The sequence below is a fragment of the Eutrigla gurnardus genome (assembly GCF_963514095.1).
Source record: "Eutrigla gurnardus genome assembly, chromosome: 5".
Taxonomy (NCBI): domain Eukaryota; kingdom Metazoa; phylum Chordata; class Actinopteri; order Perciformes; family Triglidae; genus Eutrigla; species Eutrigla gurnardus.
The window spans coordinates 9,418,531-9,442,430 of NC_139919.1; the positions used below are offsets into that span (position 1 = coordinate 9,418,531).

The 23,900-nt window shown below is 41.5% G+C and overlaps 1 protein-coding gene across 2 annotated transcripts in view; it reads left to right on the plus strand.

The window, feature by feature from the left end:
- Nucleotides 1–23,306, plus strand: part of slc36a1 (solute carrier family 36 member 1) — a 48,943-nt gene extending 25,637 nt beyond the window's left edge. For both annotated transcript variants that reach the window (XM_084009746.1, XM_084009745.1), the window contains exon 12: nucleotides 20,314–23,306. In XM_084009746.1, coding sequence (XP_083865872.1) covers nucleotides 20,314–20,591 — 278 coding nt within the window. In that variant the 3' untranslated portion in view covers nucleotides 20,592–23,306. The remainder of the gene's footprint in view (nucleotides 1–20,313) is intronic.
- Nucleotides 23,307–23,900: the final 594 nt, after the last annotated feature.

Sequence of the window (23,900 nt, forward strand, 5' to 3'; positions counted from 1 at the left end):
CGCTGGTCATTTGCAAAGCAACAAGAAAAGACACTCTCCAGTGGTATCCCACTGATGCGTGCTTGAATGAAGGACGGGAGGATTGGGGGAGTGAGGGGGGAGGCTGGAGGAGGAATTGCTTTTACATTGCTTTTGGATTTGAATCGGAATATGAGATGAGACCGAAGCAGCACGTCGTTGTATGTGGAGAGTAAATCTTGAAGAGAATGCCTCTGAGATGTCTCAGTCTTTGAATCGAGAGCAGATGTCAGTTCTTAGCTGTCCGGAGGGAGAAGCTTTTGTCATTGTTACGCTGCTGTTGCCGTGTTTCAGCGATGTGAGCTTGCTTCTAGCGGTCTGCGTTGGGAGGCTGACAGTGTACAGAGAAACAAACCCCTAAACGACCTTACACAGGGCCAGTGCATCACGCTTCACATGGTTTTTAAACGTCTTTCAATGTTGCAAATACATTTTCAAATGAGTAACTAGGTACTAAGGATGCTTTCGCACTTAACCCGTCACCCTGGTCAAAACAAACTCTGTTCCGTTTGCTCGCTTAGTACGGTTAGTTTGGGCTTGCTTGAACGCTGTCAGTCAAACACTGGTGCGGACCAAACAAGCGAATTGAGACCACTTGGAAAAAGTAGGTTTCAGTCCACTTACGAGCAGACTCTGTGTCTGTTTGTGGTATAAAGGCAAATGAACCAACCACAGGATTTAGTGAGAGCAGATATGTGATTGTAGCATGATTTCAAAAGCTGAACTACTGAAATCTGTTCAGATCACAGAATGTAAGTCAGTGTGGGTTATTATCCCTGGTTGTGTTTAAAGCTGGTAATGCTGCTGTGCTTGTATCTGACTCTCAGTACTTTGTCAGACGTTCACACTATGTGTTTGCACCGGGCAGCATGCAAAGGGCCTTTGTACAGTCCTGTCTCTACCATGATACATCATAACTTGTCTAATTGCAGTCTAATAATGCTCATAAAAAATTATTAATCAAATAACCTAATATACATACCAGAAGCATCAAAGTGCTGCATAAACTGCATCAATCACCAGAGTTGTATTTCCCCATGTGGGTCCTCATGATGGAGGATGACAGTCCACAAGTCTGTATAACTTCCTGTTATTCCTGTTTGTAAAACATCAGTGTGAACAGGAACCGGACCAGAACTAAAATGCAACAATCAACACAGTTGTTTTCTCTTGATAACAAACCCATGAATAACTACATGTCATACATTTAGGGGGGAAAGAGTTAACGACCCAAAAGCAGATACTATGGAAACGCTAGTAGGAACATAGGGGGGTTTTTTTAATATAAAAGCTTGAAAAAACGGTCAAAAACAAAAAGGCTACTAGTGCAAAAAACTGGATACAAAATAGGAACATGGGAATAATAGAAACTAAACTTACAAGTGTTGAATGAAAAACCCAAACTTCAGAGGAAAATCCCCAAATCACTAAGGACCCGTGGAGGACAGACAGAAGGGTGGTGAGCTGACAACAACAGACCAACGATGAAACAAAGTAAACACACACACTAAATACACAAGGGCTCACTGGGAAGACGGGAGACAGGTAGGGAAGCACGAGGGCGGGCTGAGAGGTGATGGGGGAGAACACCAGGGAACAGGTAGGGCTGACAAGGCTAATCACATACACGTGAAACACGGGGAACAAGAAGGAAAAACTAAAACGGCAAGTAAAGCACACAACTGAGAGACTAAAGAGAATAAATTAGGAAGTAAAAAACACCAGACACAAGAGACAGAAACTACAAAATAGCAGGAAAATCAACAAAAACCAAGATCATGACATTACAGGTGTGAAAGCACTCTAACATCCAATTCAGTTTATAGCCCCAAAAGACAAATTTGCCTCAGAGGGCTTTACAATCTGTACAGCATACAACATCCTCTGTCCAGGGACCCTCCATCCAATAAGGAAAAGCTCCCTCAAACTCCCCCTTTAACAGTGGAAAACTAGAGAAACCTCAGGGAGAGCAAGACAGGAGGGCTCCTCTTCCAGGATGGACAGAAGAGAAATAGATGTCGGGTGTACAGAATAAACAACAGAAACTCCCACATCGTCGATCCATATGACAGAAATGATCTTTGTAAAACTCAATAATAAACCAGACGGACTTCTGTGAGTGAGTAGTAGCCTGAAGGATGTTTCCTCTTGAAGTTGTCACCTTCCCGAAAGAGAAGGAAAATCTTCAGCACGAGGAGGAATTATTTTGTCCCGCTGACATGTTTGTTGACTCTGTGCGTTGTTGGCATTTTCAAATGTCTTTGCTTAATGTGAGATCAGTCAGCCAACAACTCATCTTGGTGGCAATCTGCAACGTTAAAATGGCTTTGGAATGATTGATGGTGAAAAATGTCACAGCGTGCACAGTATTGACTGATGTCCCAAATTTATTCGGTTCTCTTGATTTTACTTCGGAGCACTTCCAAGCAGCAGAACTGTGAAATGAACTTTGATGTTGCTCTGTGTTTCCAATCAAAAGCGAATCCTCATCTTTCCCCGTCGTAGCTTTCAGTTTGATGTCAAACAGTCGGATAAGAGTTAGAAGAGAGGACGGCCCTGAGCTCTCTCTCTCTCTCTCTCTCTCTCTCTCTCTCTCTCTCTCTCTCTCTCTCTCTCTCTCTCTCTCTCTCTCTGCGCTTTGACTTGTGCTCCTGCTTGAAAGGTCAGGACATTTCAATGTAGGGAGATTTCCTTTGAAGTGAGCACTCTATTCTAATTTAGCCCAGATAGGCTGATGGGTGGAGGAGCTTACTGTTGCTGCTACTGTTTTGGATCAGAGAGCCTCCGAGTGACAGCCGTAAGAATACTATATGGCTTTGCCTTTTTTCTCGCTGTTGTATGTACCGTGATACCATTGTGTTACAGGGTTTGACAAGGAATGCCCAAAGGCAGAGTACTCGGATTGCCTCTTGATCAGGTAATAAATCTCAAACGGGCACTCGGAAGGCATTCTTAATGCCGAACTGTCTGGTAAAGCTGCACTAAGTGATTCCTAACCAGTGGTAGCAGATGGTAGATTTCCAAAAGAACCTTCAGAAGAACAAGCCTTGTTAAACTGTGTCAGCATATCATGCTGTGATTGATAGAGGGACCGCATGCACTCACCAAACGTCACTTTTTAATAACTGCATAAATCCATTTCACCGCAACAGGCTGAGCATCACACACATGTGACATATTATCTCTTCATACAGTTGATGTGGCAAACAGGAAGGTATTGGTTTGCACATCCATCGGACATGCAGCGATGTTAGCTTCCATTATGTAAATCCAGTATGCTCTCTCCTTACTGTTTGGGCCTCGGTCACCTCATGAGGACAATTATCTGGCTCTTTAGTCATTGTTAACTGTGCCTGTCTGCCGTTGGGTGCTGAACCGACATTAAATAGCTGAGGGATGGCTGCAGAGTTTGATTTGTTTGAGTCACTTGGATATATTGATTAATGCCACATTAAGTTCATATCAGTAGTCAACTGCAAATCAATAAGGAGTTAAATTATTGCGAGCAGTGAAATGCAACCTCAATACAAAAAAGTATTTCTTTGTATTTTGCTTCACTCATAATCAACTCATTTCTAAGAATAATATTATGACATCCTTCTGCAACTTTTAGCAGCACAGAGCTAGAGAAGGTTGTGAGCTAATTATTCATCTTTCAATCATTAAATCAGTTTCCTCCCCAATATTATGTCCTGCCTGCCCATCCTGTTTCACCTGGAAATATGTCACAATAATGAAGCTAGATACTTTCGAAATGCTGCTTCAGCTCAACTTTAAGTTAGATCTGGTTCGGGTTAGGCTTATTATATATTAAAATAATGGCTTACCTTACCAGATCGCCAATTATCACTGATACCCGTTTCTCCTATTTGAGTTAGTATTGGACCAATATCGGTGTCAGTGAATCTCTAGTTTGGCCTGCCAAACACCATGGTCAAATAGTCGGAGATGAAAAAGCAGTGACAAAAACTTTTTTATACTTTATTCACAGTAAGGGGGGGAAAAGACTCCCTGCTGGTCCAATCTTCCTGTTCAGCTTCCTCAGGAGAGAAATTCAGCAGATTCATACAACTCGACTGGGTTGACTCTGTCCATACAACAACAACAACAACAACAAAAAAGTCCTTTTATCAGAGAAATAATATTCAGCTCTGCAGACCCAAATCCAGATGAACCAGCTAACCAAAACAGTGCCTGAGGTGTTGACCCTCTGTTGGTTAAAAAAATCTAGCAACACTGTCACACCACGGAGAGTCATTTGATCTAAGATTAAAGCCCATATGTGTGCTGTTCCAACTCTTTAGGCTTTGACGACTCCCAGTTGTATAAAAAAAGACACTACAGCAGAAAGCAGTTCACAGCAATGAAGTGGCCACCCTGGCCCTCTGCCCCTCAGGTCTGGACTGAGGACACAGATGAATAGGTTGTTCGCAATATCCAGACTGCACCAATTTCCGCCACCGTTATACATTTCTTCTACGAGTAAAAAAAAAAAAAGAATGCCATTTGGATAATTTTAAAGATACTTCAATCACATCAAATGTCTCCACGTAATAGCCTTGCTAATGGGAAATCTGATCTTTCCATAATACCCCCTTTTTAATGGAGCTTTAATACACAATATGTATTCACCCATACATAACCCCCCGCCCCGGCCTGTACCGCTGCTGCATTGGCTGCACTGGTTTCCTTTCTGCTGTTAAAGAGCCTCCTTGACAAGCTTCCAGTAAACTGCAGGTCTGCTGCAAATCTCAGTTCTTTTAGATCAAGACTGAAGACTTTTCTGTTTGCCGCTGCCTTTCGGTAAACAATACTATCTATGAACTTCTTAGACTGCACTGTGATTTCTATTCCTTGATATTCTTGTTTTTATTTATTTTTTAAATTTGAGGCTTGTTTTAATGTTTTTTCTCCAATGCTTTCAATGGTTTATGTAAATCACTTTGAATTGCCCTGTTGTTAAAAGGTGCTTGCCTTGCCTTGCCTTGCCTTTGTCTGAGTCACTTTGCCACGAGCTGGAGCTGAGCAGCTCGTGTGTGTTGATGGGAACAAGAGAGGACATGAAGGAGGTCGCGTGAGCCTCCTCTTCTGTTTTGTTTTTTTCTTCTGTTCTTCCTCCTGGAGCACTGTGGCACAAAGGTGACATGCCATTGGGAATGCATGCTGCATGTTGCTGGACTGTACTGCTGTCATATTTTACCTTTTCAGAAACATGATATGTTCACCTTTACATCCCAGAGAGCTAATTCACCTGCACTGCTTGGCCTTTTCTTTCTGCGCTGGTTTCAGCTCATCGGAATTACATTGTGTTAGCACCAGCAAATCAAAGAGCAGATGTCGGGTGATGTGATGAACCGACTGTAATTCTAAAGGTCTATTTATAAAACATAATAATAAAAGCTATAAACCACACTAATCATGTGAATGGGGACAAAAGCAATTGAAGCCCTCTGTCCACTATAAAATTAAACCTATCCATTTATTTTATTACCTTTTTAAGAATATGAGAAAGTAAATGTTGTTTCATTAAAATTCATTAAATTCAAATAGATCGAACACATGACGTACAGCACACATTACACTTTGATTAGTGTAATGTGTTATTAATGTCACTCCAAAAAAACATTAAACTGCTGCGTTGAGTCTTTTCACTAGATTTCAGAAACCTTTTGCAGAGATTTTCTTATTCTTATGATTCTTATGATTAGCATTAATGAGGTCCAACACTGATGTTGGGCAATAAGGCCTAGCCCGTTCCAGTTCATCTCCAAAGGTGTCAGATGGGGTCAGGACTCTCTGCAGGCCAGTCAAGTTCTTCTACAGCAAACTGGGAAAATGATTTCTTTATGGAGCTGCAGGCTTTGTGCACTGGGGTTTTGTCATGTTGAAACAGGAAAGTGGTACTATTGTCTTCAGGGTACATAAATATTTTCAGGTATTTCATTTATTTACCTCTTTTTTAGTACGGAACAGCAAACTGTAAAAACTCTTCAGGCCTCTAAATATATTGAATGAGACAGTCTAAGAAAATAAATCACTCTTACAGTATATGGCAAACGGAGCTATGGGGCCCAGCCCAAATGGTGAAGAAACAGTAGGATGTGTTTGGTCATTTAATGTACACAAGTGCAGTGCCTATTCGTGGCATAGCTGTTAGGAGCGAGTGCCTGTTGCAAACGGACTGATTGCTTGCTTCCAGAAGAGCTGCTTGCCTCGACTCCAGGGAAATGAAGAATAGTTTGTTGTAATGTTAGTGAATCCAGCAGCAGAAGTGAACTGCAGTCATTGAGCTGTGGCCTGTAAAGGCCCACTGCAGAGAGAACACCACCACCATTGCCGCACAGAGCGCCCGCTTTAGATTCAAAGTTTATGAATATTGAACGTGTCGCATGGACAAATTTTACCAAATTCAACACATGGATCCCAAGCAATACACCCAGTGTGAAGTAGTTTGGACAAAGGACACACACACACACACACGCACACACACATTTACATACAGATTTCTTGCTTTATACAGAGATAAACTCCACTAAAGGAACTCCTGTTTTAAGGATAACCAGAAGGACATCAGCCTCTTTGGATAAAGCCCATTCTTTATTTTTCTCTTGGTGTATAATGTCAGCTTCCCCACAGGGGTTGTACACTGTGAGCTGCTTGCTTTGTTAATAATGACATTACTTGCCTCAGCCAGTCATTATCACGGCATCCTTTGTAAGACAAGCTATCAATTCACGATCACGGGAATGTAACCTGATCACTTGCATGTGGCAGGAAGAACAGTCGGTCCTAAAGGTCTCATCTGAGAAACCAACCAGAAGAGTGTCTGAAGGAGCAAGTCATGTTTTTAAAGTAGCCTTATCTTTGAATGACAACCTCTGTCTGTGAGCAGACAGGTCAGCCTGAGGATTTCTGTCTTTAGCATGGACCTCCTGCCGGACGGGGAAGGTCGGCCTCGCCCTCCAACTCCATCTTCCCTCACTTCCACTCCTCCTCATGCCCTCTCTCTCTCTCTCTCTCTCTCTCTCTCTCTCTCTCTCTCTCTCTCTCTCTCTCTCTCTGTACTCTGCTGTCTAGATCAGGGATGCTTAACATATTCTGGCCCGTGACCTCATTTTTAGGTCCTAAAAATTGTAATGACACTGTTACTCTGGTTTTAATATAAGTGAACACTGTTTTGCCAAATCAACCAACCTCACACTTGTACACAGCACACAGTGAAATGTATATTCAATGCCCAGTATTAAGAGTGGTGGGCAATTACTATACTGTTCCTGGGGAGCTATTTGGGAGTCCAGTGCCCTGCTCATGGGGAAGTGCTCAGGAAGCAAATTGCTACCTCACCAGCTTCCAATCTGCACTCTGTACTTGGTCCATGTGGGGACTTGAACTGTTGACCTCATTTGAACAAAATCAAGCCCAAATGGCATTTTTACCCCTTTCAATGTCAAGATAAACTGTTTGTTCGTGATTAGAACGGATGCTCATTTGCTGAGGTCATGTGGCTTGTATCCAAGCCAACGAAGAGCCAGTGGTCACGGCCCCTCGAAGAGGAAATCTCCCACACGCAGTCTGCTGTTGAAGTGTAAAAATGATTGTTTTTTCATGAATGTGTGGGGATCAGTGCCTTTTGACAAAATCCTCCCGTCACTGTTTACCTTCCCCTCTGCTGTGAGTGGCACTTCATTCAAGAAGGAGGCAGCGTGAAGTTTGAGGATCCAATGGAGTTAGGATATTTAGTCACAAGCGTTTTAAAATACCTCTCGCTGGTTAAATACTTGGAAACCCACAGACAACGCAAAAGGGTGACCAATAGCAGCAACAAAAAAAAGAAGATGAAGGAAAAAGGAAAGCTATTTTGTTCCTGGATCAAATACAGAAGGTTTGAGAGTACAGATCTGTGAGTTTGAATGCATATCACACTGCAAGCTGGTTTATCAATATGAGACAGGAACTGTGGAGACTTATTGCACTGGCAGTCAGCATGTATGAAATAGCAATGTGACATTTAGGTCTTGAGTGTATTTGCCAGAGCATTTTTGTATCTGCATTCTGCACCCCCTCTAATGGACCTCCACCACCGTAGTGGTTCATTGAAATGAATGAAGGAGGGAACACAGTGCTAATGTTGGTCTGAAAACAGCTAAATACAACTTTAAACTCCACCAAGCCACATTCGACAGAATGCCGCTGTGTTATTGGCCTAAATCACAAAACGGAGATGTAGAAAGTATCCTATTCTCTCATTTAGAAGCTCGGCTGTTTTTATCTGTTTGACCACTGTTGGGTGTCACTGGTTCCAACTCTCAACTGAACTCATTAACCACACAATTGAAGCAAATGGAAGAAATAGAACAACTTCGCTACACCAGAAAGTACTTTTCCTGAGAGAACGCAAACGTAAGCCCCCAACATTTGATCCTTGCCTCTCTCATCCTCTTGCTGTCCTCTGGTATAAATCATCACAGACTGGCTGGGTCGGGAAATACAAGCGTGTGTAGCTTAGTATCCTGCCATGATGGGACTTTTGAGTGTTCACATTGTGGGAGTTTGCACATTTGCAGCAGGAGGTAAAACCTACTTACCGACTGCAGAGCAGCTTAATACACAGGAGAGCCAGCAGGATGACTTTCCCACAATCTCCGATTGAGAGTTTTGGAGCAGATCGCTGGAAGAAGTATTGGCCAGTTCTCATCAAAGGGTCTGTTTGATGCCCTCTAATTATTATATCTTCATTCATTAATTTAAGGATTCTTAAAAATATCATATATGAAGTATTACTATTTAGATACCTGCTCTCCCATCAGCCCCTTACAGTGTGTGTTGTATCCAGTTGTGATTTGAGATAGCATGCTGGTGTGACAAGTAGTGAGGTTACTGAGGTAATAGATTAAGTGGGATATACGGTCATTTTCTCAGACCATGCAATCAGACATTTTAGAAAGAATGCTAGTTTAAGTCAATTTGGCATTGGCTTCACTTTTCAGAACTGTAGATGAGCTCCTGTGACTATATCGGCTGCCGGCTTAGCGGTGGAGCAACATTGCTGCCTCGAGTCTGAAGGGGCATTTGGCATCTGATCGGCCTTAATAGAGACCAGCGATCAAATTATTTCAAACAAATATTGACTTGTAACAATTGAATCAGAGCACCCTTAGTGACTGTAACTGATATGCTTCATTCTTGACAAGGACTTGTAAGAGTATCACATCTCCTGCATCTCCTGTGTCTTTTTCACACACAATAGGACAAAAAGTTATCTTTACATAGCAGAACTTACAGGTCGACACTCTGTAAACTGCTGTTGTCACTAAAGTTTCTCTTATACTTTCAGACCCCCCCCCCCCCCCCCCCCCCCCCCCCCAAAATCAGGAGTAGCACCCAAAGGCCCTTAAATATAGATATCCCAGTGTGATGTCATGCCAGGAAAGGACAAAAGTCTCTCTCAGCTCCTGACACTTTTTTATCCTCAAGCCTTGTTTTGTGAGGAAATAAAGTTAAGTGTCCACTTTGCCCGCAGTGCCGAGGTCTGCAGTATACCCAGACAACTTTGTGTCCACTTTGTTGGCACAACTGTCAGTTGTTGACACTGATCGCGAGGCAAACGGACATACATAATAATGTATAACCGTTCTCGATATTTTATATTTTTTATGCTATGATTGTTTGTCAGTTGTTCAGTCATTTGTACAACACTTGGGGAACAATTATCAAAGAAGCGATCCAACTTCATTGGGATATTCATAGTCCCCAGGGGATGGATCTTTATAATTTTAGTAACCTTCTGACCTCAAGGCTGACTACAAATTTTAACCATCAGCACACAGATCACATGTTATTGCATCATCAAGTGACTATTTGTGTGTAATAACCTTTTTATATTGTCCTTTAGTTTGGACGCAATCAAAATGATGGGCAGAAGTAATGGGTAGATGACCGATGATCTAAGCTGGTTTGCATCCCAAAGGATAAACCCTTGGAATGACCCATTGCTTTCCTCTGGTTCATTCAGTCGAACTAATTTCAAATGTTGGCAGTGATGGACATCTGCCAACAACCTCTTGTCACTGGATAACCTTGCCTTCTGTGTTTTTTGGTTTCATTTTTTGGCATTTTGTAGGTATCACAGAAAGAAATATTTGATTTACAACAAATGACATGGCAGGCTAGAAAGGTCTCTTGATGACATTTTGCCATCGTACAATGCACCACAAAGAATGGCAGCTCATCATGGTGTAGAACAAGAATATATAGTTTTATTTTATGTATTAAAGTTGTTGGGGTTTTTTTGCCATTTTTTAACATTTGTTGAATCACTGTATGTAATTATTGCCCTTTCTAGCATAATTTCCATTGTTGTGTTTCTGGCAGGAAAGCCAGCAGAAGTAGAAGTGTGTATGGTGTCCTTCTTTTCTGAGATATATTACAGCCATGTTCAGTTTCAGCACCTATGCATTGCTGGATACTGCTGTGGACGAATTGGTTAGGTTTAAGTGTTAGGACAATTTCCGTACCTTCTTACTGATTTCCAGATTTAAAGTCGACACTTCAATTGACTCAACTGTCTACCTTCAGGCCACCACTGCCCACTCATTTGTCCTCATAATCTGAACTTTTCCATCTTATCCAGGAAATATGATTGCTCACTCTATGGCCTGCTTTCCATTTTGCTCAAGATGTGCGTCCATTTTTTCAGATTCATAGTTTCAGAAGAGTTTGATATGGATTTATTCATGAATCCAGGCTCTAAACAAGCAGCAAACATCCTTATTTATTATACTTTCCCTCACAGACGTACAATTTAGAGCAATAATTTTTCCACAATTGCCCTATTTTCTACAGAAGGTAAACAGTCTCCTGCTTTCGTTGTAATTCCACTCTGAAGCCATGCTGTTCCTTTTTTCTCCCAGACACTATTCCTCGAACAACACACTGCACTCTCTCCGTTGGTGCTTATTACCCTGCTCACACATAACATCCTGGCATCCATTCAAGGCGTAATCTCTCTTATTTAAGTTCAGCACTGGGAGGTTTGTTTTCACACATCTGAGTGCTTCACGGTCTTCACAGACTGTTAAATTGGTATAATGAAATGGTGTGACTTGGTTTTTATTTGACATTTACTGCGAACCTTAGCTTTCAATGGCTTGTCTTTTTTTCTTGGGGGATCCATTTATTAAAAATGGCAAACCGTCATGGCTGAATTTACAAAGCAAACTTATGAATAAATTAATGTTCCTGACCATCACCTTACATTTTCTTGAATAGGTAAACCAGCCAATTCAAAGAGATATGTTAAAATAGGTTGAATACTTTGTAAATAAATGTATTCATGCTGAGTAAGCAGGGTCTGATTTTCCTCTCATCAGTAAAACAAACACAATGTACACTCACCTTTCATATTAGATCCGATGTTCCAAGTAGGCTAGAATATCAGAATGATACAAATATTCAGGTTCCCTGTGTGGCCAAAAGGTGTACTGCAAATATAACTATTAAATAAAAGAAAAAAGAAAGACATTCTGCTAATGTATTCGCTTACCCAAATAAAATCTCCTGGGACCCCCATGTGGGTCCCAAACCAGTCTTGTTGTGTAGCTCTTTCCATGCACTTGTAGTTGTAAAACCTCTGCTGCTCATCTGTGTGATTACATTTTTAAGTTTGATTTTATTCGGGAATTCATCCAGCCGTCTTCTGTGCGTGGAAAACAATCCTTTCTGGGCATGAACTGTGTGTGTGTGTGTGTGTGTGTGTGTGTGTGTGTGTGTGTGTGTGTGTGTGTGTGTGTGTGTGTGTGTGTGTGTGTGTGTGTGTGTGTGTGTGTGTGTGTGTGTGTGTGTGTGTGTGTGTGTGTGTGTGTGTGTGTGTGTGTGTGTGTGTGTGTGTGTGTGTGTGTGTGTGTGTGAGAATGTGAATGACAGGGAGAAAGAATGCTATGCAGAGATGAATGAACGCAACTATTTTTATATTTCAAAATTGATTGGTCATGTATGGGGCCTGAAACAATGTAAGTGCAGGCCGACAGGCAACTGTGCCGAGTGTGACTGCACCCTAATTGAGGTGAAATGATGCTTATTGATCTTAAGGCCCCCACACACCGCCCAGACGTCCAACTGCCTTATCCGACCACTCTCCGCCCACTCTGTTGCCTCTCGTCTGACCCGTTCGGCAGAAAAGTTGCGTTGTACACACCGCTTCGACGTGCTTCCGATGACACAGCAGCGTGTACGTTCTGCGCTTGCGCGAGATGCAATAAGCCTCCTTAACAGCGGGTGGCGCTAGTCTCGTGCCAGTACTCCAAAACAGGAAAACAGGAAATGACGGAACGGAGTGCAGATAAAAACAATGCACACACGTCTTGGTTCAGTATTCGTTCGACTCGAGAAGACCTTTGTGGACTAAATACTTGGCATTTCTGGAAAGATGACTCTGGCTAGGGTGACACTCGCGTTGTGTGCTCTCGGGCTCATTATTTTACGAAGACGTCGTCTCAGTAGGGAACGAGTAATACGGAGTTTACCATCGCCACTTCTGCCCCGCCCACACACCGCCATTGGATACTCTGATTCGCTAGCACACCGCCAATCAGAGTATCCAATGGCTCAGACTCCAACAGCCCACCTCCTCAGACTTCGTATGCTCAGTCTGATCAGACAACGTCCGCGCGGCTCCGAAAGCTTCCGACGCAGCTGTACACACCGAACATATGTGTTCCCGACCTCGTCCGAGCCTCTCCAAACGCTTCAGACGTCCAACGGTTGGGCCGGTGTGTTCCTGCCTTTACAGGGAACAAAATTGAGAATCTCTGCATGGAGAACCCTGAAACTTGGGAATGGGCACCTCAATTTAAAAAAATGAAGGGACTGCCAGCAAACATGCACTACTGCTTAGAAATCTGAATATAAATGAAATAAATATAAAAAAATAAAAACATTGAAACTGTTCCTAACTGCATTCTGAACAGATGTTTATGCAAGTCGTTTCTTTAAGATGCCTGGTGAAGGGCAGAATGTAGACAAATCTGTTGGCTATAATTTTAGGGATATTGATTCTGTTTTTGTCCGATGTAAAGGTTTATAAAAAGATTTGAAATCTCAAACAAGCTGGTGATGTGACTTTGTTCAGAATTGTTACTGCCAGACATCAACAGAAGGAATTTGCCCAGATGTCTTTTGTAAGTCATAGAGAGATTAGAGAGTCTCCTGAGCTGGAGCAGCTCACTAGCACTCAGGCTTGGTGAAACTTCCACAGAGCTGCGCTGTAAGCAGGTGTTACCATTCATACATTGTTTACCTTGATAACCTGTTGGACCTATAGAGCCTGTGTTCTGCAGCCCTTCCTCAAATCGCTCAATCTTCCTGTTCATTCTTGTAATATTACTCAAACTGACCAAAGAGCAAAGACATCCACACTGAAAGTTGAAAGCAGCATCCACGATTCTCTCAGTATTTGTTTCGCCTCTCCATCCAACCTCCTTGTGCACGTCGGAAGTAAAATGACCCAACAGACACTTCGAGGACAACACAGCGTAGCTTACTGGTTGCCTACAGTTGTACTTATCCAGACACCATGGCAGGGAGATGAAGGAGAAGCAATCCTCATTGCTTTCCAGAAGTGATTGACGTGGCAACATTTTGCCCTACTTGTCAGTTATGCAAACAACAAATGCGTCGTTGACAGAAAAATCGTCCTACAATATGTAGTAGGCCGAGAAGCTTTAGAGACTTCAGCATCCACGGAGCCCCAGCAGAGAAAACAGATCAGCGAAGTGTTTGGCGATTTCAGCTGCGTTCCTGTATCTCCATTTAAAGTCTATTGTGTCTACATTGCATTGTACAGTAAAGTATGTGGGTACTCACCTGCCAGCTAGTATCTTCTATTTGTTGGTAACCAGGTTTTTACCAATTAACTGATGAAATAACTGTTATTACATATTAAATCATTTTAATTTGACCGTATACAAAAATATCATGCTTGATATTGCATATCTTCTCTTTTTAAAGACATATTTGAAAATTGAAATGACAGTTCTCGGCATGAAACCAATCATTACAATGAACCGGTATGTAGAAATGAACTCCGACTGCTGCTACTTGAAGATCTCAGCTTTGTTCATCACAAACAATATCAAATCACCTCACATTTAACCAATGCTTTGGTTTATCTGCTACTTGATTTAAACTCTTTCTGGATATTTACTTAACAAGATTTCTGATCTCCTCATGGCTTTCCCTGGTTAAATACGAATTAAATAAATAATCATCACACTACAAATTGATTTCAGTCCCTGCAGCAGTCTGTCACCTCTTGGTTAATAAATCCAAACACATGCTTATAGGAAAGAGTCCTAATGACAGCTTCTCTTACCTTGTTTTTTTTGGGGGGGGCGGGGCATTTTAAACGACCATGAGCCACGATAAATTGAATTGGCAACTACGATGAGTACATCCCATTTCGACTTGGCCATAGGTTTTGACTACTCTCACAATGTGTCCAGAGGGTAGAAATAATCTATTTAATTTCTGAAGAAATTCTAGGCATTTGTAGAGGATCTAAAAGGAATGGTTTATTGAGGACAGCCACCCCCTCCAACAAAAGTGTGTAATTGCAAAGGAAGGACATTTTTGTACCTTTCTACAAGCCACCGCTAGATAAATACCCTCCTCAGGCCCACGTATAAGGTTTCTTAGGCGAAGTGAAAATAATTTCTATTTGGTTCTGGATTCCTGATGACTCATACTGGCTTGAGGTATATATACAAAGGATGGCACATTCATCAACAGTTAACTTTCTTCTGCAGCAAAGTAAAAAGAAGCAGCCAAGTTGTCCTACCTAGAACATATACAACTATCCTTAAGGAATGATTAAAAATGTTTTTAAGTTATCAGTTACACAGTTGGGATTGTGTTTAATCTGTCAATTAATGTTGTGCTTTGTAAAATGTCAGAAAACGCTGAATAAGATTAAGTGTCTATCTGCGGATGGTTTTTACGGTGATGCTTTGAGCAAAATTTTAACATCTGCATGCTCACAATACAGATGTTGATGATAAGCAGCTTAACATGGTGTCCATGGTACTTTGGTGTGTTCACATGCTTATTGGAATTGATCACGAGTACAGCTAAGTTTTTTTTAGGCATTTGGTCATATCTGAGGAATTCTGACATGCTGTTGGAGCTATATGAAAATCACCAAAGTTGGTACAATTCATCCAGGGGGAAACATGACTTGGGCCATTTCACACCGACCCATTCAATAGTTGTTGAGACATGTCAACGTCATCCAATAGCTTTCATGAACTTTCATTCTGGACCTAAGAGGGCCATCGCAAAAACAAAAACATCACAATGTCTCCAGAGGTCTTGAGTTGTCTTATCAAAACACAAAGATATACAATTAATACAAAATTAATAAATGCAGCAAATTCTCACATTTGTCAAGGTTTTAACCAGAGAATGTTGAGAAGACTGAAAAGATGAATTGCTGACACGGCGATGAGGCAGCAGGAGAGGGGGAGGGGGGGGGGGGGGGGCTAGGGTTTATGTTGATAGGTAAAAGGAGGGCAGGAAGGAGAGAGGGGAAGTATTGAGACAGAATGGCAGGGGAGTTGTGTTTGCTGGTGCTTAATGATCGTTCAGGGTCACAGCTGGTTAGCTAAATTATGTACTCTGCTGGCGAGACCGCGTCAGAGAAATTGCAAATCAGCAATTTTAAGTTTAATAACTGTCTTCCTCTTTGGGACATTGTGGTTTACAGATTTGTCATTGACAGGGGTGGTCTCGCAAAGAAACTGTCCTGCGGTTGGAATTTCACAGGCTCCTGCGATCACCAGGGAAGATAGCGTCCATGAACAAAACACTGAGCCGTCGCATGTACAAAGAGTGTTTCCCATTATCCCACCATCTAATTACTGTCACTGTTATATCAGACCCCAACATGTCGCCCTCCGGTCGGCAGAGCACCTTCTGCCGGGTAATAACCAAGGTCGTTAGTAAGAGATGTGGAGCGACACATGGTCTCGTAGCTGGCAGTGAGGGCTTCCTTTCACCATTACAGGGTTTATGGGAGATGGAATGATCATATCTGCACAACGACAAGAATGATCTTAAGGCAAAGTAATTCGTTAAGTCAGAAAATACTGTAGAAAAGAAGCCGTGTGTATGCGTGCAGTCAGAGGATGATGATATGCTGCAGTGGTTCTCCCTGGAGGGAGTCCAACGAGCCCCCATAAAAATGAGGAATAGTTTAGTTTCACTATGTAATTCACTATAGAAGTGAGCCCAATGTGATTATGGGTCATAAGAGTGACTACTCTGATCATAGGTTTCACTTCCACCATGGTTATGTCCGTGCGTTGACAACTGTAACATTCTGGTCTTAATCAGATCTAACAGCCAAAACCTCATCAGATGGAGGTCCCTGAAGCAAAATCAAATCCAGATCCATGACCTAATATGTATCAGTTTAAGGGCTCGAGATCCACTGATGGGGAGCATGATGTGTAGAGCCGCCTTGCTTGGAATGAAGACCACTTCCATTCATATGATTTAAAAATGATAATAAGTAATTTACCTTCTGGGAATAAAAGACTTGATATTTCAGTATATATTTCATAAGTGTGTCTGTTCTTAGGCCATGATATACCAACTTCTAATTTAATTCAAGGTGGATCAACTTAACAAACACCTGAACAGGACACCTCTAAACCATTAGGTTAAAAGTTGTAAAATGCACTATTATTCAAAATAGTTTTGCTTCATGCAGCACTGAGCAGCTTGTATAGGAATGAACAGGGCCCCGCCTCCAACGCTGTATCCACTTCTCGGTATACATCCATGAGATGACCGCCTCTTCATATCTGCAGGAAAACCTGATCTTTCTGAGGTTTTTAGGCTTGATTCCCCCCCCCCCCAAAAAAAATGCAAAAAAAAAAGTGTGATATTGCTAGATAATGTGTTCAGCATATGTTGTTAAAAAATAATCAGTCGACCCCTTTTTCCAAATATTTTTAATTTAACACCTTCTGCATCAATTCACATGTATCTATCTCCTGTGCCTAATGACATCAAAGTAAACAGCCCAAGTTGAACATATTCCCTTCACCTTTATGTTTATTCAGAAGCGGTTGCTGAAGTCGTCATGGCTGGATTTGGGTTGTGGCTCCGCCTTGCTGTGGTGTATTGTGTTACTTTAGTGATCTATTTGAGATCTATATGAAGACGGTGTGGTCTTTCTAACCTCTGACTGATCTCTTAAGATTGTTATTCACACCTCTCATTCTTTCTGGTTTTATACGCATTCATGATGGCCACTTCGCGGCGTCTGATTATGTGTCTTTTTCTGTTCTTTTCTGGCAATTTTAATGTTCTCTTTTCATGGTTTGATTTTACTTCCTCGTGTTTAATCTACTCTTTGTATTTTCTAGCTCAAGCATGTTGATTGTGCTTCATAAATTTAATTTGGATTTTTAATCAGTTTACAGCGGAAACCTCTGATAATGATCATGTCTGTCTGGGTCCAATTAATCACCATAAGCGGATGATTATTATAACCAATTGTTTTCTTTTTCTTTATTTCTCATGCAGATTAGCATATGATTGACATTCATATATTTATAACATGAATATAAACTCATGAAATGGACAAGTTCGCTATTTGCTGAATTAATTAACTGCTGATAAAGAAATACAAAGTCAGTTTGAGCTGTTTTAAGGCCAGCCTCAACCACAGCATATGTTATGTGACTCCATCTCTGGCAGCCATGACTGGTAGTCAACAGCACAACACAATGTAGCCTGGAGATCACATACGTTTTCTATGCTCCATCTTGTTGGCTCTATAAGGAGACTTCTTTTTTTCCCGTCATGATGTACCAGTCTCAGGTAGATATCCAGACTGCAGACGGGTAACCGCGAGGCAAAGTATCATTTATAACACACAGTCATTTAAAAAAAAAATCATTTTGTTGTATGTATGTTTTCCCATATGTCGTCATGTATAAAAAGACCCCAAAGCAGAGCAGCAGCTGGCCGTCTATAGCCTAATCTACTGTAAAGTGCTTTGAGTTTCCTTGACTACCATGAGTGCATTTGAGTTCCTTCTGGTAAACATTTCCGCAGTATATATGTCTTCATCTAGGTTGAAAGGAGTAATACAGTTTGCCATCTTGGTTGGCAGCCTCCCTGTTGTACACTACAGCGTACGTTTTGAATATGAACCCTTCCACACAACAGGGTTGGTTGATGCCGTACTCGTGGTACGAAAGCTCAGACACCTTGTTCCGAGTAATATTTGCATTCTGTGTCAATGTAATCAGGACAAAAACTACAGTTTGTAAAACTATATTGACGTGCAAATGAATCACATCACATCATTCTACACCGTTTCTTTTCTCGCCTTCCTCATCTCCACAAAGACTCAAAACTCTGCAGGCGGATGCTCCACCTTAAAGGTGCAGCGTTGATAAGGTCACTCACTCCCCTCGCCTGTATCAACTCTTGACTTCACCAACATCGTAAAAACCACCATCACCACATATTGCCCTTCTCCGACACCTTTATCGTTCTCTGAATCCCCAGCTGGCAGACAGGAAGAAAGAGTTGGTATTTCCTCTTTGTTTCTCATAAAGATCTGTGTTTATACGGCCACATTAGTGTGCTTGGAGCGTTTCCCCCTCAGCGCTGATGATCCGCGTTCTGCCTCTCTCTCTGTCGGGGGACAGCAGCCCTCCTTTCAGCAACAGCCTTGTGGATTATTTGCTATGAAGGCTCAGAGCGATCTCGAGGCACGCCCGACTCCCCCTTTGCCATTCTCCTTCACGCCGGAGCCTGCCTCGTTTGATGGCTTGCTCCGAAAGCTTCAAATGCAGATCAGCCTTCACCGGCGAGGGCCTCTTCTTGGAAGTGACAAGTTTACGCCCCGCAATCGCGTGGCGGCGAGATGCTTTTCGCCGTACATGAAAGCTCGACCTTGCCATCGCCCTAGAGGCTAATTTGACAGACTTTGTGAACACGCAGCAGCGAGCAATTGATTATGGTTCAAAGAGTCTTTTATCAACCGCTGGTAATGGGTGTCGGACGTACAGGGAGAACAGTCGACCTGTCCTCTCCAGTCACTCTGGAGGAGATACTAACGGACGCGGCGAGAGATGAAGGGTGTGTTTGTGTAGCAAAGCAGGCAGCTCTTTTTCCCCATGTGTGTCCGTGCGTGTAACGGCGTGCAGACGTTTCAGGGTTGGTGCGTCGCTGTGGAGCGTGTCTGCAAGGGGACGGGAAACCATGGCTGTTTACACCCGTCTCCAGGGCAACGGGGGAAGATGCCTTGCGTCCCCCATCCATCACTTTTACTCATCCTCCCTATGATTCCCAGATGCCGCTCATCTCATTCCTCGCTCGATCTACTATGTATCTGAGGTGTGCGTGGCGGAGTGGATAAAAATGAAGAAACTGTCCCCTTTATCTCTTCTAGGGTGCAGTCGTTTCCTCATCTAGCTCTTCTGTTACACATGATCATCCTGTAACGAGCGCAGAGACGGGAACATCACAAAAGATGCTCTTTGCCAAAGAGTCGCTATTAAATTCTTCACTTCCTCCCACACTCTTAATGAGTTTTACCAGCATGAGTCACTTTCAGCAAGTTTTCTTTTTAATCCATCATTCAAAAAACACGAAGAAAGTCTGCGCCCTCCTTTGTTTTAAATGTAAACGCCAAGCGGCGACGATTCTGTCACAAGAAAGAGCCGAGAGTAGACTGAGTTTTATACATTTTAATAGAAAATACTGGAAGCTTGTATGGAACATAACCGGATCAGTCATGAAGTTGACCCTGGGAACCAGTTTTTAATTGTGATACAAAATTACAAAAGAAACGACTGTTGAGAAATTCTAAATGACCACGTGCAGGAGATCCTGTTTCTGTTTGGATGCCTTCTCAGTGACGCTGTGCTGGGAGACCGTTGTTCTAGCTCTGTCACTTTATCTTTTATGGGTCGGTCTTAAACACAATGAGTGCCAAAAGAAGTGGAAACAAAACCACTTTTTATCAAGTTAAAAGCACTTAAATTTAAATTTTTCAAATGAGATTCGGAGTTGGGGAAGTTTGCCATGTATATATTCTCGTTTTGCTTATTTTATCTAAATATACTTTTTTTCATGTTCCAAAAAGGTTGTATTGATTTAAGTATGCAGAGCTGTTACAGAGCCGTGTTTTCTGTTCTACAGTTTGAACATTTCATTGATGCAACAACCATACTTTAACAGTCCTAACCGTACCGTCTCTCTCTACCTGTCCTCCAGGTGCCCTCGCCGTCCTGATACCTGAGCTGGACCTCGTCATCTCATTGGTGGGCTCCGTCAGCAGCAGTTTCCTGGCGCTGATCTTTCCTCCCATCCTCCAGATTATGAGTTTTCACACAGAAGGCTCGCTGTCGCCCCTGGTGTACGTCAAGAACGTCATCATCAGCCTGATCGGGCTGATCGGGTTCCTCACAGGAACCTACATCGCCATCGAGCAGATCATCACCCGTAACGAACTCAAACAGGAGCAGATGACCTCAACCTACATGGTACAGTGATGAAGCGAAATGACTGTCGGCCGGTGGAAGTAACACACCGGGCCGTTTTTTATTTTATTTTCATCATGGATTTGCTGCTGTTGATTATGGCGGCCGTTTTCAGCGTTCATCACATGTTTAAGCAGTATGAAGCCGTGAGGAGTCGTGGTGCTTGGTGTTGTGTTTCATGATGTCACTGCTGTACTACACTGTCCTGTCATATCTGACACACATGCAAGTTACTCACATCATGATAACATAGTAATGATAAAAGCTCGAAAATTCCTTCAGCTGGCTTTAAAAGATTTTAAGAGATTAGTGTGTTTTTAGAGGTAATTTATCATTTTGACAACCTGAATATATTGATGTTTAATCAAACTACCTCACAAAATGGTATCAATTTGGTCTTTCAAAACGTTTTTAACATCCACATTAGATACTGGTTACCCACACAGCTTCTCATTTAGAGTTTTTAGAGTTTGACCAGCCGCCACCTCATTTGGAAAGATCAACTTTTTTGTTGTTGCACTTTGATTTATGCCTTATTTAATGAAACGGCACACGACCACAACACATCACACAAACGTGAAATCAAGTAACTTAAATATAGATTAAAAATGACTACGCACAGAACAAAGAAAGGGTTGAGTTTGGTTGGAAAGCCATGGTACGGAAGCCCGAAGAGCCAAGTTTGAGTAAAAAATTATTAGTCTGATACTTTTTTTATCTTTTAAACGGAAGTACACAAAAGTTTTTTTATTTGATTTTGTTATCATTTTTTCTAGTGTTTGTTGTTGTAATACTCATTTCAGCCACAGGAAACAAATATGTTCTAACTTAGACTAAAAGCAGGTGTGTTTTAATTTGTCCATGCACTTTAAGTGCACGTGATGTCTTTCTTTAGGTTGGAAATGTATTTCAGTCGGAGCTAATCTGCTGTAATGGAAATCATGAATGGTTTTAGTTTTATTCAGGACCCGGGGTAGTGTCGCATTTTAGCCTTTAAATACACACACCAAAACTTATTTTTTTCACAGATGAAAAAAGGAAACTTAGAAAACACAGACCAAAACCATAAGGAGCTTAGAAGATGATCATGGCAAACCTTTTTTCCACCTGCTCTTAAGTCATAAACACAGGAGAGAACATAATTTATATCAGGCTTAAAGAAATTAGTCACCAGATAATTATCTTCCTCACTTGCCTCTCAGGCCTTCCGTAGTTAACTTTCTGATTTTGCTTATGGAAACCTGACAGCGAAGTTGCACGTGTCGGATTATGTGCCTAGTATTTACAATAGTGCTTATTATTAGTACGGAGTCCATTACATTCACCAAAGGAAAAACTAGAAGTCTCATCATTTTGAGATATTAAGCCAACTATGAGCTACGGATGTTTTAATCATGAGAAACTAAAGTACTTTTCTTTGGTTGACGCGATGCCCTTGTGTACAGAAGTAAGAGACAAAATCACGAGAGGGACAGGGCCGTACTTCTGTTGCCTCTAGTGGTCGTCATAATGCCCCAAAATCACGTAATGCTGGAACATCTGGCTCAAGTAAAACTCAAAGGGAAAATAGACATCATTTAACCTGTTCATGACAAGGTGAATATATTAATATATTATTGTATATTAGTTTGTTTTTTTTATCACAGTATTTTGGTTGCTATTATTGAAAATTCAAGAAATTGGATTTGATAAGAACCCAAATTGATGAACACAATGGGAATCAGTCAAATGTGACTGCTACTCAACCCCAGAACAAAATCCTTCACATTTCATCAGTAAAACATTGAATAACAAAAATACTTCAGACTTTTAGATCTCAGTACGGTTTTTATGTAGGAGCTCTGATCCGATTCTTTTTTTTTTTCATGTGTTTTTATGTTTTAATATATTGACTACATTAAGGGTTGGGTATTTTTTAATAGTTTCTTTTTTTTATTCAACAGTATGTCTTAACACCTAACTTTGAAATTGTTATTTTTGTTTTAATTCAAGATAGTCTCTGCGTGTGATATAAAGTAATATATATGTAATATAAAACCATGTTTTAATTACAAGCCGTAGGTATTGTATATTCATAAAGTCAAACCATCCATCTGCTTTAGTAAGCAGACACAGGCCAACACTATAAGTCTGTTCTAAAGCTTCTGTCCTGATTGTGTCTTCAGTGTTGATGTGGCAGCATACTGATGGCTTCTTATCTTCAGACAGAAATCAGATATGAGTCTTATGTGTGAAGGATTTGTAACAGCTGAAATGGTCTTTGTGTATATATCCATTTGTTGCACATGTAAATGTCTGCACACACACAAAAAGATGTTTAATCTGATCCATACACCCATTTTCTCCTTTTCTCCTATGGATGCAACTTATGTGCTCAAACTGTTTGAATGAGATTTTCTCCATATTTCCCACTGGACACTTTAAGAGGAGGATGACGACGGTGACGTGCAGCTAGCCAAAGAATTGAACTTTGCTCACTTTAATTTTGGGCTGCAAACTTGATATTTAATCATTATTTTCCAGTTAATCAATTGTTTTAGAACAAATGCCAATTTCCAGTTCTCCGAGGCCAACACGTCATCCTCCAGTGAGACTGTTGTTTTAACAGCAGTTTAACAAGCTAAAAGCTACCATTGTTTGAGATTTGTATTTGATTATTTAGTTAAAACAGATAACCCAATTTCATTTTAGCATTCTTTCATATGAATAAATAACATTCAAAGTGTTCACATGTGCTTTTCTGTCTTATTTGTTTTAAGGAAGCTTCCAAACATTTGTTCTTGTTTTCTTAAAGCAACTACATGGAACTTGCTTTTTGGTGTCGCCTGTGGACAAAAGTGGTAATGTTTCCATGAGCTGACCCCTATGTCATTATGGTATTGATATAACTGATTTGTTTAATTTGACAATTTCTATTTTATACTGTTTTTCTATTTGGTGGCTGTGGCTCAGGAGCTGATGCTCGTCGTTTAAAGAAAAGGCATCGAACCCCAAATATCTCCCGGGGACTTTACAGCAGCAGAACGCAGGGTTAATTTACATTACTGCCTTGTAAAACACAACGTTCCACACCGGACACGAACACTCATGCGTCCCGTGTTGGTTTGACCCTCCCTCCTCCTCCCTGCCTGAAGGCGGGGGGTTTGCGTCTCTGTTAGCCGGCAGCCCGGTGTGTCTCATACAGACTAAGCGGCGCCTTGCGTGTCACTTAAGACAGTTTTATATGTAATGCCAAGGTCACTTATTTGCCACAAGATGACCTTGAAAGATCAAGTAGGGTGTAAGAACCGTTCTGTGTAAGTCGGCGGTTGGTATTGTCAT